The sequence below is a fragment of the Anomaloglossus baeobatrachus genome, chromosome 10 (assembly GCF_048569485.1).
Source record: "Anomaloglossus baeobatrachus isolate aAnoBae1 chromosome 10, aAnoBae1.hap1, whole genome shotgun sequence".
In the NCBI taxonomy this organism is placed as follows: domain Eukaryota; kingdom Metazoa; phylum Chordata; class Amphibia; order Anura; family Aromobatidae; genus Anomaloglossus; species Anomaloglossus baeobatrachus.
The window spans coordinates 78,952,025-78,968,716 of record NC_134362.1 but is presented as its reverse complement, the minus strand read 5'-3'; the positions used below and the strand labels follow the sequence as shown (position 1 = coordinate 78,968,716).

Here is a 16,692-nt window from a genome sequence, read left to right as displayed (position 1 = left end):
AAAATATTTTCTGAATCCTTGCTTTCCTCAATTCTGAATCTACTAAAATGTTTGTGCAAACCCTCATCTACTGCCTCAACTATTGCAATATCCACCTCTGTGGCCTTCCTGGTAACATTCTCGCACTTCTCCAGTCCATCCCTAACTCTGCTGCCCGACTAATCCACCTCTCTCCTCACTACTTCTTCCTTCAACCCCCGTCATTGCCTTCCAATTCCCCAACGTATCCAGTTCAAACTACTAACACTGACCTACAAACTGTCCATAACCTGTCTATTTTCAAACTAGCCTCCTGATAAAATTCCCACACGTAATATCTTGTCCTAGACCTCCTTTTCTTCTCCACACTCGTATGTTCATCACTCTAATTGCCTCCAAGACTTCTCCTGACTGTTCCCCATCCTATCGAATTCTGTGCCCCAAACATTCAATTATCCACCACATTCTGAACTTTCAGACGGAACTTACAGACTCATCTCTTCAAGAAAGTTTAAAGCTTGCAATAACTCCGCTGCCACCTAATCACCACCGGAGCTGCGGAAATCACCAACCTGCCGCCTCCTTCCCCATCATCCTGTAGACTGTAAGCCCACGGGGGGGGTAGGTCCCTCCCCCTCTATCCAGTCTGTCACTGTTAGTTTGTTCATTGTAATTATATTGGTTTTGTATGTAACCTCTACTCACATACAGCACTATGGATCAATGGTGCTCTAAAAATAATAAAATTCTGTACAGTACTAGTAAATACAGCCAGAAATGAAGCCAGAATAGAACCGCAAAACAGTTGTGACTTTGTACGTAAAAATGTGAATGAGAGTACATTTTTTAAATATATTTGGGAAAGTTATTTGATTATAAAATCACAAAAGGAAATTTTCAGCTCCACAAAAAAAAAAAAAAAAAAAAATAAAGACAAAAATGAGATTGTAAATCAATTCTTGAACTTTTGAACATATAGGTAACACATTGAGGGTAAAGCTAGGAAACACTGCTATGGGATACATGAAAAGTTTAAAGCAAAACTAGCTAAATATTATATACAGTGTTTTTATATATATATATATATATATATATATATATATATATATATATATATATATATATATATATATATATATATATATATATATATATATATATATATATATATATATATATATATATATATCAGTATATAGCTGGCAGCATGTGAGCAGAGACCTGAATTGCCCAATTAGTGACGTTCCATTGGAGTCAAGTCCAGGTCCCACAACAAACTGAACCCGCCAAACCACACTTCGACAGGTCCGCTCATCTCTAGCACGGACCCATAGACTTCCCATCATGAACTTGTCTTTTAGGCCGGTTTCAGACGTCCGTGCTTAATCAGGTAGCAGTCACACGCATGGTTATGGTCCTACGTGTGACATCCGTGTTTGCATACGTGTGACAGGTACCGGAGAAAACACGGGTCTGTGAAATAAAAAGATTTTCCATATTTACCTGTTGTCTCTGGCTCTGCTGCCTCCCGCTCCTGACCGCCGCTCATTATATTCATCGATTATTCACTGCACTCAGGACCTGGAAGCCGGAGCATCGCGGGGACAGCACCGCCAAGGACAAAAACACCACAGGGACAGGTGAGTATTCTTCAGCACAGTGACATCCAGGAGGTCATCGGAGTTCCCAATAAACTCTGATGACCCCCGCAACACTCGCTCTACACCTTCATGGGTTCATCAGAGTTCATTGGAAACTATGATGAGTCCCCGACGCTGTCCCCGCAATGATCCGGCTTCCAGGTTCTCAACACACACACACACACACACACACACACACACACACTGAGCAAATATACACACACATGTGAACACACATAGCAAACACACATGAATGCACCGAGCAGCACATACACACAGTGCACATGCATGTATACACTGAACACACACACACACACACACACACACACACACACACACACACACACACACACATCTCTGCTAGAAATACACCCACACACATACACACACACACACACACACACATCTCTGCTAGAAATACACCCACACACATACATACATACATACATACATACACACACACACACACACACACACTCTGCTGTATACTCACCCAGCAATGTGGTCCCCGGCACTGAAGTCCCCCGCGATGTTGCTGCTTCCAGCTCCACAAGGCACTGAATATTCAGTGAGTGTAATGAGCGGGGGTCAGGAGCGGGAGGCAGCAGAGCCGGAAACCGCATCAATGGAGAGAGGTAAATATAGGAAATTTTTCTATTGAAAAGACCCATGTTTTCTCCAGCACGTGTCACACGGATCACATAAGTGTGCGATCCGTGTGACACCCGTGCTGCCGAAGAAAAAAACGGACATGTCTGCATGTGTGCAAGTGGGGTAATGAGAGGTCACATGGTCCGTGTGAAAACACGGACGTGTGAGTGACAGCAAATAATAGCATGGGTACGTGTGGCATCAGTGTTAAAAACGGATGTCACACGTATCTATAACATGGACGTCTAAAACCAGCCTTAAAGTGAGCGAGTCTGAACAGTATTTTGAGCGATCAGTGGCAATCTCAGACCAGCACTGATCTACAGGACATAGAGTTTCCAAATTATAAAAAGTGATCCAAAGTTGAATCACTTTAAAAAGGATCTGTATATAATTAAATTGATCTGCTTGATCTGATGAGGCCGGTGAAATTTTTTTGACATTCCAGTCCAGCTGGACTAGAATATTTATATTTTAATGGTAACCAGTTACTGGATTCATGCTGCTCATACCGTGGGCACCATGAATCAGACTTTTCTGTGAATTCCAGCAATCGTGCAGCAAATACACTTTAAAATACAACGTGGACCATAGCCGAAGTCCAGATTGGCCTCTCTCTTCTCAGCACCATTTCAGATGATTGACAGGCCTCTCCTGATATACATACATGAGAAAGACCTCAGTGATCCGCAGCAGCACTGGGAAGAGCCAGCTGGGTGCAGATCTGGACCGGTTTGGTCTCCGGCTATGGTCCCCAGCTGGATCTTTACAGTATATGTCCTCTGAAATGCTGCATCGTAAAAGTATACCTGGCTACCATCGTGCAGCCAGGGTCTGATTCCTGGTGCTCTCTTTGGACAACATGAAGCAGGGGACAGGTTCCCTTTGATATCAGGCAGTAATTTTTTTTAGATGGCCATTCTCACATGGATTTTCAAAGTACACCAGCCTGATCAAGTCCAAGAGATCTATTTAATAAAGCATACAGTTTTATACTGTAAACTCTGAGATCCTCTGCAAATGTATCCATAGGACTCACCTGTGGACACAGACAGAAAAGGGCCCCTGTGTGAGAAGAATATATGGGCCATTTGCAGCCCAAGAGCTCATAAAAATGCAAAATTGCACCTGCTTTGGAGGTAGAAATGGGCCCCCTTACCTTTTGGGCCCCTGTGCGGCGGCTCAAGTTGAACCAATAGTATATCCACCCCTGATCGGACTCAATGCATTGTGTGCACTGAGCCCAGCTGTAATCAGGTCCTTGTTAATACATTGAATTAATTGTGCTAATCTGAAATCTGAGGATATTTATCATTGATTTACTTCACATGAGCATGTTCGATGGAAGCCACCATAAACTGCTATACGCTGCCAATCTCAACTTGAAGAGTTGGACGTGAAAGGCAGCTCGCTCCTCCGGGAAAATTTGCAGCCAATCACCGAGCATTTTAATGACATTGTTTTTCATGAATTTCGGCTGATAAGTGCCTCTGTGCTCCCATATGCCATTTGTTCAGGGAGAACACCCGTTGACAGGAAAATCATTTAGAAAAAACACCCAATGAAAAGCACAAGGACAATGTGAGCTAGAGACATTCCAACACTTCTAATGGCAGTCTCTCCGCAGCGCAGCTTGGAGCTCAGACGAGGCCATAATCTCAGCCATTCATTTGTATACTCTATATACTGACAGCTGAGTGGGACAAGTTGTGTAGATAATACATCCTGCACCGAGCAAAATATTATGAGATTAGCTTTGAAGTTGGAAGGAGGTATTGAAAGAAGCAATGAATACATGGCGCATCATTGTAGCTACCAAGATTAGAAGTGAATCTCCGCAAATGAGACACTTTAATTATATAAATCACCTATCATAGTGTCATTGGTATTGTAAATCAGGCATCAATTAGGCCGGGGCCACACGGGGCACTAATGCTCCTCGCATGACACTCGGCTCACGCTGGCAGTACAGCAGAGCCGAGTGTCATGTGAGTATCACTGCGACTGAGGTCCAACTGTGCGGGTGGGACGGGCCGGCTCTGAGGAGGGGCGGGCCGGGCCGGCTCGGCTCTGAGGAGGGGCGGGCCGGCTCGGCTCTGAGGAGGGGCGGGCCGGGCCGGCTCGGCTCTGAGGAGGGGCGGGCCGGGCCGGCTCGGCTCTGAGGAGGGGCGGGCCGGGCCGCCTCGGCTCTGAGGAGGGGCGGGCCGGGCCGCCTCGGCTCTGAGGAGGGGCGGGCCGGGCCGCCTCGGCTCTGAGGAGGGGCGGGCCGGGCCGCCTCGGCTCTGAGGAGGGGCGGGCCGGGCCGCCTCGGCTCTGAGGAGGGGCGGGCCGGGCCGGCTCTGAGGAGGGGCGGGCCGGGTTTATCTCCCTCTCTCCTCCGTTGTCGGCTATTGCGATTCTCGCTCTGCACTCGCGGTACACTGGTGTACTGCGAGTGCAGTGAGATTTTTCTCTCGCCCCATATACTTGAATGGGTGCGAAAGAAAGTGTTGCATTACACTCCCAACATGCTGTGATTGTTTTCTCGGTCCGATCAGGGCTGAGAAAATAAATCGCTTATGTGCGCTGACACAGGCTAATATTGGTCCGAGTGGAATGCGATGTTTTATCCACTCACACAGTTTTTCTCGCCGTGTGGCTTAGGCCTTAGTGAAAGGGGTTGGGACTACCTCCATATAGCGGAGCACTCCTCCCACAAGTCTAGGGTTCCGATACAGAATGAATAGCCATCAGCTGATCATTTGTCCGGCCAGTTATCTCTACAGTTTCCTCCATATACACAATCACTTGCTTTGCAGGGTTCTCAAGAGTCACTACCAGAATCTTCTGGCGGAGGGCTTATCTCACCAAAAACATGGGTAGTCCAAAAATCAGACCTGACATTCGTATCTCCCATGGAACAAATCAAGCCAGACATGTCACCCAAAAGAAAGGATCACCAAGCTACGAATTGCCTACTTTGAACACATCACAAGTCTTACAAGAAATATACTAATAATAAACTATTTTATGAGTATCTATTAAAATATTTTCGGTGTCCAAAAATAGAAAAAGTCGAAGGCACACACATAAAAAGAAAAAAACGCAAAATAAAATCACATGTTTTCTTTTTGTGTGTGCTTTCAGCTTTTTCTATTTTTGGACACCAAAAATATTTTAATAGATATACTAGTAATAAACTGCTATTTTCAGAGTACTTTTGGCAAGACTAATGTGGCCTCTTACACATACCATCATTATTACGTTTTGTGCTTTGAACACATATGAGGAAAGAAATCACTGGAGAAGGACATCATGGTCAAAAGAATAGAAGGCACAAGGTGAAGAGGAAGACCAGGAACGAGAGGTGAGTGGACCCATGGAAGTTTGGGTTCGCCGGGTTTAGCTAGACTTTAGATAAAGTTCAGTTTGAAACCCGGACTTGACTTTAACTTGATCCCGAAACCTGAACCTCATTGGAAGTCAATGCTTGGACAGTTCGGTTCTCTGCCCACATACAGCCAGCCATAACTAGAGCATTTCCGGGAGGGAGGGCAGGAATATTTTTTTTTTTTTTTATCAACATGTTTTTTACCTCCCGTCAGAGCCATTAGGAGACTGCAAGTGGGCCACACTGGGCAAGAAGTGTACCCGAGCACCCCAATGCTCAATTGAGTGGTTAGCAAGCGTACAGCATCCAAACTTCGAACGCGGACACTGAGGGGGTTTTTTTGGGTTTTTTTTTTTTAAGAGTCCATGCTCAGTATGATCCTCAAACTTTACAGTTCGGGTTTGCTCACTCTACTAGCAACCCAATGGCTCAATATAATTAATAACGGTGGACAAGATCCTGGTCACCTATCTAGGCAGCACAAGATCAATCTTCCTAAAGAGCATTCATCCATCAAGTTGCCATGGCCATCTGTTGGGGGGAGAGTTGGGATGACTCCATACACAGACTGGCAGCCAAACCCGTCAATATCAGTAGGTTCAGCTGTTAGGCTAATGTGTTGAGGGCCTTAAAGCTGTTTATAATTAGAGTCAGATCCTGCCTGTTAATAATTTGTAGGTCTTGGCCCAAATGGGTTAAAGGGGATCTGTTCATAGGATCAACCCTCCTATACCGTCTATATGGGCATGTTTGTCATAGGAAGCTGAATAAAATGATACCTTGATATTGGTGATCCAATGTCTTATTCCAGAGATATCCGCCTATTTCTTATATGAAAAATAGCTCTTCCGGGCTATGGGAAGGATACTGCTTGGAAGATACCTCTGCATCCAGATATGATATTAAATAAAAGGAGGCGTTACAAATGTGAGATAAATAAGTGACAGAACAGGAGACATGAACTTTATCTTCCTGAAAATACATTGTCTGCAGCTCTCACAGCTCTGCTGAATTTTAACAATATTACAACACTGACTGCCTGTGAGACGGAGGTTGAAGCTAGGAGGAGCCTGCAGATGTCAGTAATAATCACACAGCTCTGCAGAGAGATCAGGAGAGGAGAGAGCGGCCATCACACATCACACAGAGGAACCTGCAGATGTGTCAGTTATAATCACACACAGCTCTGCAGAGAGATCAGGAGAGCATAGAGCGGCCATCACACATCACACTGGTGACACTGCTTCCATAGAATAGAATCTTTGGAAGTGGAGTTATCTTCCAGGCAGTGTCCTTCCCATAGCCTGGAAGAGCTAATTTATATAAAAAGTGATAAAGGAGTTTTATCCACAACAACGCATCTGCTGTGAGGCCGACAGGTAGGACTTTTTTTCAGTATTCTATGACCTGTTTGCCCATATTAACAGTTTGGATAAGTCAAATGTGGTTACACTGATGACCAAAAGGGTAACAATGTTTTGAATAAAATCGAGCCTAAATTACAGGCCTATACGTCAGGGTGATAGACGTTCTTTTACCATCAACATTGGTCAGGGTAACCCTGGTATAAAATACTAATATGTCAACTGATCATCTCTTATGCTAGACGAGAAATTATTGTTAGATGGCAGTACAATCCCTTATATAAGCAACAAGGAAAAGTGGTGATGTAGCGACCCTGAAACCATCAGGGAGCTACAAGGTTCTGCATCCTCACCAAGATGCAGGGCCTACCCCCTAGGGCCCCAGAAGACCAGTGCCAGTCACACACAAACATTTCACTAAATCACAGTTTTTCCCCCAACAATCCCCCATAGTATGGTACAAGGCTAGGGTTGGAGCAATGGATGGCCGCCTAGAGGTGGAGCCAGTCCAGTCCACTAGTTGACCAGGTGGGAGGGGTAGACAGTGGACAGTCAGTCAGAGTAGTCGAAGGAGTGAGAGAGTGAAGGTGGACGTGAGGAGATGCACTGACTTGGAGTGAACAGTAACCTAGTGCCCAGGAGGGTAGTTGATGGTGGAGAACTCCCGGAACTAGATACTAACGGGGTACAGGACCCTAGGTCAGGCAGAAGCTCCAGGCAGCACTGATAACATCAGCACAGCAAGGAGACCATCAAGGACCTCGCTGACCTTAAAAATCTGAGACTCAGTAGCAAAGAGAGAACCGGGGACAGAACCAGAGACTACAACCCCACAGGGTTCTCGCTATCGTCATACGGACAGCAGTGGAAAAGCCACCAGACAGGGACCCCCAGTTGCTCTACGCCACGGGGACCCACCAACCAGAGACAGGTGCAGAGGAAGAAGGCACCAGATTACTGCACTGGCACTGGGACAAAGCGGACCTGAAGGTGAAACCAGCCGGCCTCAGGTGATCAGTTACCACCAGAAAGTGAGTAAAGAACCAGTTGCACTGCACCCCTTGTGTGGACTACCTTATTCCGACACCCATCATTACACCTACCTCTGGGGCCTGGCCTGCTAGGCTCTAACATCCAGGCTGCCATTAACATCCGCCTCAGTAGTGGACATTGCGCAGCAGCGGCTGCATCTACCTAGCCGCAACACCGCAAGTGGCGTCACGTGTGAATACTATTCTAATCCCCTGTAAATATTCCCCTTTTCAAAAAGGGCCCAGGGTATGGAACCGGGCAACAGCCACCAAAGTGACATTCCCCACATAGTCACTGCCTGGGACAGAGTAGCCCATAACCCTAGGCGTCACAGTGACATAATGGTGAACAAACGATCAGAAGGTCCCCAGCTGATTATTGTTAGAGGTAAGAGAAAGTAATAACGTGCGTCACTTCCTGAAGTCTATCACCAATAAGCACACAGGTGGAAAATGTAGCAAACCTATGTAAAAGGATCCTGTAAAAGGAGCCTCTAAGGCTACTTTCACACATCAGTTTTTTGCCATCAGGTTCAATCCGGAAAAAAACGGGTAAAACGGATCCGGTACCGCATCCGGTTTTCCCCCATAGACTTGCATTGTTACCGGATTGTACCGGATGGCTTTGCGTTGCATCCGTTTTTTTCCGGATGCGGCAAAATAATTGAATGCGGCGGCCGGATAGAACGTATCATGTAACGTTTTTTTCCCCCTTAAAAAAAACGCATGCTGCCGGATCCGGCGCAATGCGGCATTGTATACAATGGGTGTCTATGCATGCCGGATCCGGCGCAATGCGGTTTAAACCGGATGCGGTGACCGCATCCGGTTTGGTAAACAGAGCATGCGCAAATTTTTTTTCCCATCATCACAAAACTTATAAAAGGATCCAGCACATTCTACACACCTCCTGCCGGTTCCTGACTTCAACTTCTGCTGTCCTCCAGTCCAGTGCTCCAGGGAAGAGGTATGTCCACAGTACTGTCCACAGATCACCGCTGTGAGCTGCGTACATGTACTTAGACATTTTTTTTTCTTTTTTTGCAGGTGCAGTGTTGACGTTACAATTTGTGGACAGCCACTTGCTGGGTCTTTGTAAATTCGGTGCCATTGCGAATTTGGAGGAGAGTGTTCCTGAGGTAATGTCCACAGTACTGTCCACAGATCACCGCAGTGAGCTGCGTACATGTACTTAGACATTTTTTTTTCTTTTTTTGCAGGTGCAGTGTTGACGTTACAATTTGTGGACAGCCAGTTGCTGTGTCTTTGTAAATTCGGTGCCATTGCGAATTTGGAGGAGAGTGTTCCTGAGGTAATGTCCACAGTACTGTCCACAGATCACCGCAGTGAGCTGCGTACATGTACTTAGACATTTTTTTTTCTTTTTTTGCAGGTGCAGTGTTGACGTTAAAATTTGTGGACAGCCACTTGCTGGGTCTTTGTAAATTCGGTGCCAGTGCGAATTTGGAGGAGAGTGTTCCTGAGGTAATGTCCACAGTACTGTCCACAGATCACCGCAGTGAGCTGCGTACATGTACTTAGACATTTTTTTTTCTTTTTTTGCAGGTGCAGTGTTGACGTTAAAATTTGTGGACAGCCACTTGCTGGGTCTTTGTAAATTCGGTGCCAGTGCGAATTTGGAGGAGAGTGTTCCTGAGGTAATGTCCACAGTACTGTCCACAGATCACCGCAGTGAGCTGCGTACATGTACTTAGACATTTTTTTTTCTTTTTTTGCAGGTGCAGTGTTGACGTTAAAATTTGTGGACAGCCACTTGCTGGGTCTTTGTAAATTCGGTGCCAGTGCGAATTTGGAGGAGAGTGTTCCTGAGGTAATGTCCACAGTACTGTCCACAGATCACCGCTGTGAGCTGCGTACATGTACTTAGACATTTTTTTTTCTTTTTTTGCAGGTGCAGTGTTGACGTTAAAATTTGTGCACAGCCAGTTGCTGGGTCTTTGTAAATTCGGTGCCAGTGCGAATTTGGAGGAGAGTGTTCCTGAGGTAATGTCCACAGTACTGTCCACAGATCACCGCAGTGAGCTGCGTACATGTACTTAGACATTTTTTTTTCTTTTTTTGCAGGTGCAGTGTTGACGTTAAAGTTTGGCCCATCAAGTTGGTGTGCGTGAAATATGTCGTCTTCTGGTAGCCCGCCCTTCGGCTCAGAAACTGAGGTATTATTTTTTTTGGGTGGTTTTTTTTTAAAAAAAAAAAAAAAAATTTATTAAATAAACCACATTTACACAGGTGGCCGAAACATCACAGGAGATGCTGCCAGAAGAGGACGGAAGGGGTGGAGAAATACACGGAGCGGGCGGTCAGAGTGTAAGTTTCATACAGGAATTGTTTACCACAGCACACCAAACACATAAGTAAATAATGTTTGTTTTTTTTTCTTCACTAAAGGCTTCAACTTCTAGGGCTCACGATAGAGCTCCCCCAAGACCGTCCCAGGGTCGTCGTCGAGGTGGCGGTGGTCATAGTGTAAGTTATTTTTTTTTTTTTTTTTTTTTTGTCATGTCAGTGTGATTTTTTGTCTATTTTTTTTTTTAATTTCTTTTTTCTTTCTTTGAACAGGCATCACAGCGTGCTCCCGATTCTGACGGTGAGGAGGCCGGATTTATCAACATCGACCTCCTCATCGATGAAGTTAGAGAAAGGGAGCCGCTGTGGAACATGGCTGACCGCCGCCACGCTGATTCGATCGTAACCCGTCGACTCTGGGACGAGGTATGCCACGCAGCGGTAGAAGGTTGGGGGGAGCTCAATTCTCGTGGCCAGAAGAAACAGCGTAAGTATTCACAGTTCAGTAGGTTATGCTGCATGATGTAATGTGTTGTATACTAACCACTTTCTGCTTTCCACTTTCAGGTGACAAACTTCAGAAGCGGTGGCGGTCTATCAGGGATCGCTTCAAAAAGGAGTTGAATCAAGAGATGCAGGCCCCGAGTGGATCCGGAGGACGCAGATCGAAGTACCGTTACTTTAGAGCGTTGTCGTTCCTCCGGACAACTATGGTGTGCAGAAGGTAAATATTCCCCACAATATGTACAAAGTATAATATTTTATGTCTGATTTTTTTTGCCTTTTTTTTTTTAGTCAGTGCCAATGTATAGCAATTAAATTAATTATTGTTTTGTTTTTCCTCTTTTTAACAGCACCGTCTGCAGCACTCAGGAGCCTGCATCGAACCCGACAGGAGCGATCCCTGAACAGTCCGCCACTGGGGAACACAGGCACAGACCCCACCCATCTGAACCTTCCCTTCCATCGACATCTGTCCCATCCACCTGCGCTGGAGCTTCCCGTGAGACTTCATTACCTGAAGCTGCTGGTGATGAGATAGCTTTTCCCCTACCCCACCCCTCTGACACTGCTGCCCTCAGTAGAACACCTTTGGGTTCTGGGCGTCAGCGTCATAGGGGTCAGGAAAAGAGCTATGCGCCCGAGTTCTTGCATCTAAATGCAGCCTTCCAGAACGCCATTCAATTATTAGCCGAACAAAATCGTTCATCTTTTAGCTTAATAAATGCCAATATGGAAAAAAATACGCACGAATTGTGCACGCGTCTGGACAGGCTGCATTTAGATGCAAGTAAATCACCCAATCATTGTTTTTTTCAAGCCGTACTAGAGCGCATGGAAAAGCTATCTCTTGACCATCAGATGCATGTAATGCAAGCCACACGGCAGGCTCTGGCGCAGGTTGACTCCCAACCACCTCCACCCACCCCTCCAAGACCACCTGCCCCCCCTCCAGCCATTGTCCCTACTCCCCCTACTGCCCAGTACCAGCCTGCTGCCCAGTACCAGCCTGCTGCCCAGTACCAGCCTGCAGCCCAGTACCAGCCTGCAGCCCAGTACCAGCCTGCAGCCCAGTACCAGCCTGCGGCCCAGTACCAGCTCCCAACCACATCTGCCCCTACACTTCCTACCCACTACCACATCTCGCCTTCCACACCCATCATGACCACAACTCAAGCCACTAATTCACCAGCCACCTCTTCTGTCTCCCAATCCCTCCACTCCACCCCTCAATCCTTACCAAATCCCATCCCATCTCCTGGTTTCCCTCTTGGTTTCTCAAGCACACCTTCACCTTCTGTTACTTCCCCACCACCACCACCAACACCACTTTCCACCCTCAATACTCCAACTGTGCGTGTGTTCCCACCTGTCAGCCCCTCCAGTACTATCTCCACCCCAAGCCCAAGATATACCAATTTATAATTTATGTTTGTAATAAAAATAAAAGTTTTTTGTTGAAAAGTATTTATTTGTTCTTGTTTTTTTTGGGTGGAATATTATTTTGCAAGTTAAGTAAATAAAAAGGTAATACAAAAACATAACATGTTGTAATTTGACGGTGTAAAAATTACAAATTTTTAAAGCGAGTGAAAGCTTAAAATTAACAAGGTTAACAAGATATTTTTTAATTTATTTTTAACTATTTTTATTTGTTATAAAACTAAACAAAAATCTTACACCATTTGATCTTGCCAATCTACTCTACCTTCTGGGGACACAAAATAGTCAGCATATTTGTCACGGATTGTTGAACAGGCAACACTACTCCTAAATCCAGGACTGGTGTAGTCAGTCAAAGAGGTGGATTCCAAACTCTGGTCATCCAAGGACAAAGGTTCCTTTGTTAAAACAAAATTGTGCAGTACCACACATGCTTTCACAATTTCATCCACAGTTTCAATGTTTAAATTAATGGCTGTTAACAACACTCGCCATTTGCTGGTTAGTATCCCAAAGGAGCATTCCACCATTCTTCTGGCTCTGGATAATCTGTAATTATATATTTTTTGTGTTTGCGTCAATCCACGGCTTGCATATGGCTTCAATAGATGTTGGGAGAGTTGAAAGGCTTCGTCGGCCACAAAAACAAAGGGCATTGGGGGCTCACATGTGCCAGGAAGAGGTCTTGCAGGAGGGAAATCAAAAGTATTCCCATAGATTCGCCGCCCCATTGGGGACATTTTAAAGACCTGAGAGTCATTGGATCTCCCATATGCGCCAATGTCCACTGAGATGAATTTGTAGTCCGCATCCGTTATTGCCATTAGGACAATTGAGAAATATTTTTTATAATTGTAGTATTCTGACCCCGAAGCAGCAGGTTTCACAATTCTTATATGTTTGCCGTCCACTGAGCCAAGGCAATTTGGAAACTGACAAATGTTATAGTATTGTTCAGCAATTGCAAGCCATCTGTCCCTGGTGGGCTGGGGGATGAAATCATCATGGAGGCAATCCCACAAGGCTTGGCAAGTGTCTCTAATGATTCCCGAGATGGTGGAAATTCCTAGTCGAAACTGGTAGTGGAGGGATGAAAGCGACTCTCCAGTTGCAAGGAATCTGTAAAGGAAAGACAATAATTATAAAAAAATAATAGCAAACACATTACAGTTAAAAGTCAATTTACAGGAGGATACAATTTAAAAAAAAAAAACTTACCTAAGCGTAACCAGCAAACGCTCCTCGGGTGTTATAGAGAACCGGCTGTAGGTGTCCGTTTTACGGATGTTGTCCGCAACAAGGCCAAGGAGGACGTCAAAATTAATCACTGACATCCGGACATAGCTTGTGAATTTTTCATGGTTTCCACGGAGCTCCAGGTATAGTGTTGAAAACACCCCACGTGTCAGTCTCTGTGCAGTCAGGGGATGGATCCAAAAGCGTCGATGTCGCTGACGCCTCAGTCGCTGTCGCTCCTTTTCTCTGACGATGATAGCCAAGCGATTTGCCTCAAATATAAAATCTGCAGCGATCTTTGTGTAATTTGCAAGAATAGCATCCATGGTTTCTGCTTGCCTCTGTCTTCATTCTGTCATATATGCTTCAAAATACTGTATATATACTATATGTTCCCAATAGCCAATCAGAATACGGAACTCGTTAATTGTTTGTTTAGTGTTTAAAAAACGGATCCGTAAAAAAACGGACATAACGGATGCAAAACGGATGCAAACCAGACCTACCGGATCCGTTTAACGGATCCGTCATAAACGGATCCGCTTAAAAACGGATCCGGTAGGTCCGGTTTGCACAACAAAACCGGAAACGTTGGATACGGCAAAAAAAAGGACTGTGCCTGAATACAGAAAACTGATGTGTGAAAGTAGCCTAATAGTTTTATAGACTGGATATGGTTCTAGCAAATTCTCAGCTGTTAAACAAAGCTTTGCACTGGTGAGTGAGTGTTGGTGCTGTGTGGCAGCCATTGTTGCTGTGGTTTAGTGTTCGTGGGGCCTGGAGTCATGGGGACTCTGCCTTGCAGCTTGGTGTTGTGAGGCACCAGGTCACCTGCCCTGCTGGCGCATTGTTGCTTCTGCAGCAGGTGACGCATAGCGCCACACCTTTAAGGCGTAGATTAGGGACCCACTCAGAGGTCCGCTGTGACGTGGCAGTGGGCTTTACAGAGTCTGATCAGGATGTTAAATTATACAAATGCAGGATGTATTGTAGAGAGTATAATTTACACTTTATAAATTATACTGCTTCACAATAGATATTTTGCATGTTCTCTCGATCTTAGTCTTCCTGTCGGGAATGCATTTAGTGTCACCCTTGAGGCTATGTGTCCACGTTGCTTTTTACCTGCTTTTTACCTGCTTTTTACCTGCTTTTTCAACTGCTTTTTCAACTGCTTTTTCAACTGCAGCGTTTAATGCCAAAATAGATGTGTTCTGCTTTTCAAGCAAAGTCTATGGGAATTTGGGTTTCTTGTGCCCACTATGTTGTTCAAACTGCAGCCTTTTTCTGGCAGAAATTTGGTCAAAAACTCTGCTTTGCAGTTCAAAACGCAAATGGCAAAAACAATTGACATGTCAATTGTTTTTGCCATTTGGGTTTTGCACTGCAAAGCTGAGTTTTTGTCCAAAGTTCTGCCACAAAAAGGCTGCAGTTTGAACAACATAGTGGGCACAAGAAACCCAAATTCCCATAGACTTTGCTTGAAAAGCAGAACACATCTATTTTGGCATTAAACGCTGCAGTTGAAAAAGCAGCAAAAAAGCAGGTAAAAAAGCAACGTGGACACATAGCCTAACACAGGCAAACCATACACAGGGCAACAGGACAGAAGCTGCAAGTCCAAATTTAGTCAGTAATTTTCCTCACTTAGTACCGTATGCCTAAAACAGGAAGCAATGGTCCTGCAAGTGGTTTCTAAAATAATTATTTGTGTGCTTTTGTTTTTTCTTTTTACTCACTGGGTTAGTTATGGGAGTGTCTAAGAGACACCTGTTCATTATTAACATCAGGGCTTGATGCCAGCTGACATCAACCGTGTAACACTATTACCCAGATTGCCATCACATCAGGGCAAATCGGTAAGAGGCAGGCAAAGAGCCAGAATTGGTGCATCAAATGAGATGTGCCACCACTGGGGCAGCTGCAGGCTGCTATTTTTAGGCTGGGAAGAGCCCAATAACAATGGACCTTCCCAGCCCCTAGCTGTCATCTTTACCTTTGCTGGTTAACAAAAATGGGAGGACACCACATTGTTTTCTTTACTTATTTATTAGGTTAAACACCCTTTAGTGGCACATGAAGGACAGTAATGGGTGCAAGTTTATAATATGTAGGGACATGGGGAAATCAGATTTCTGCTGGATCTCTCTCTATTCTATCTAATATATTTCTTTAATTATCTAGCTATATCTTTATTTTTTTGTCTGCATAAGTGTGTATGTCTGTATAGGGATGTGGGTGGTTATAGTGTTTCTTTGAAATGCTGAAGGTTATAATTATGCATGATTTTATACCACTATAAATCTGTAATAATAGATGTTTCTTTGCTTTGGGTAACTTCCCGATTGCCCTTCTGTATGTATTTCAACCAACTGTGACACAAAAACGCATGCATCAAACACACAAAAAAAATCCAAAGGAAAAAAAGGTACGGAATTGGTGCAAAAATTCTGCAACATCAAGAACTCTACAACCACCGATCGTGGGAACGAAGCCTAAAGGTCCTGTTACACGCAACGACGTATCTAACGATATATCGCCGAGGTCACGGATTCCATGACGCACATCCGGCATCGTTAGCGACGTCGCTGCGTGTGACACCAACGAGCGACCGTTAACGATGGAAAATAAATACTCACCAAATCGTCCATTGTTGACACGTCGTTCCTTTTAAAAAAAAATTGTTGATTGTTGAGGACGCAGGTTGTTCGTTGTTCCCGAAGGCAGCACATATCGCTATGTGTGACACCTCGGGAACGACGAACTACAGCTTACCTGCGGCCGCCGGCAATGGAAGGAGGTGGGCAGGATGTTATGGCCGTTCATCTCCGCCCCTCCGCTTCTATTTGGTGGCCACTTAGTGACGCACGCTGTGATGCCGCACAAACCGCCCCTTAGAAAGGAGGCGGTTCGCCGGCCACAGCGACGTTGCTAGGCAGGTAAGGGTATGCTCGCTAGCAATATCGCTAGCGATATCGCTGCGTGTAAAGCCCCCTATAGACAACCATGCAACACTTGTCTGTCAATTCACTGGTGGCTGTACGAAGAGTGTACGAGTACCGGGGGATGGAAACAAGAGCTGTGAGCTGAAGTGTAAGGCCAGCTTCACTCATCATCCGCCCTAATTATATGATCTTCATACACAGGTCACACACTGTATACATCATGTA

The 16,692-nt window shown here is 45.1% G+C and overlaps 2 protein-coding genes across 4 annotated transcripts in view; one reads left to right on the top strand and one right to left on the bottom strand.

Moving 5' to 3' along the window:
* LOC142255035 (uncharacterized) overlaps positions 1 to 12,268 on the top strand; it is a 43,632-nt gene extending 31,364 nt beyond the window's left edge. Inside the window, exons 4-10 of the mRNA XM_075326467.1 lie at positions 9,948 to 9,995; positions 10,121 to 10,139; positions 10,286 to 10,363; positions 10,445 to 10,522; positions 10,616 to 10,829; positions 10,910 to 11,066; positions 11,197 to 12,268. Of these exons, the coding sequence (XP_075182582.1) occupies positions 9,948 to 9,995; positions 10,121 to 10,139; positions 10,286 to 10,363; positions 10,445 to 10,522; positions 10,616 to 10,829; positions 10,910 to 11,066; positions 11,197 to 12,268 (1,666 nt within the window). The remainder of the gene's footprint in view (positions 1 to 9,947; positions 9,996 to 10,120; positions 10,140 to 10,285; positions 10,364 to 10,444; positions 10,523 to 10,615; positions 10,830 to 10,909; positions 11,067 to 11,196) is intronic.
* Positions 1 to 16,692, bottom strand: part of KCNQ1 (potassium voltage-gated channel subfamily Q member 1) — a 267,942-nt gene that overhangs the window by 135,439 nt on the left and 115,811 nt on the right. The window lies entirely within an intron of this gene.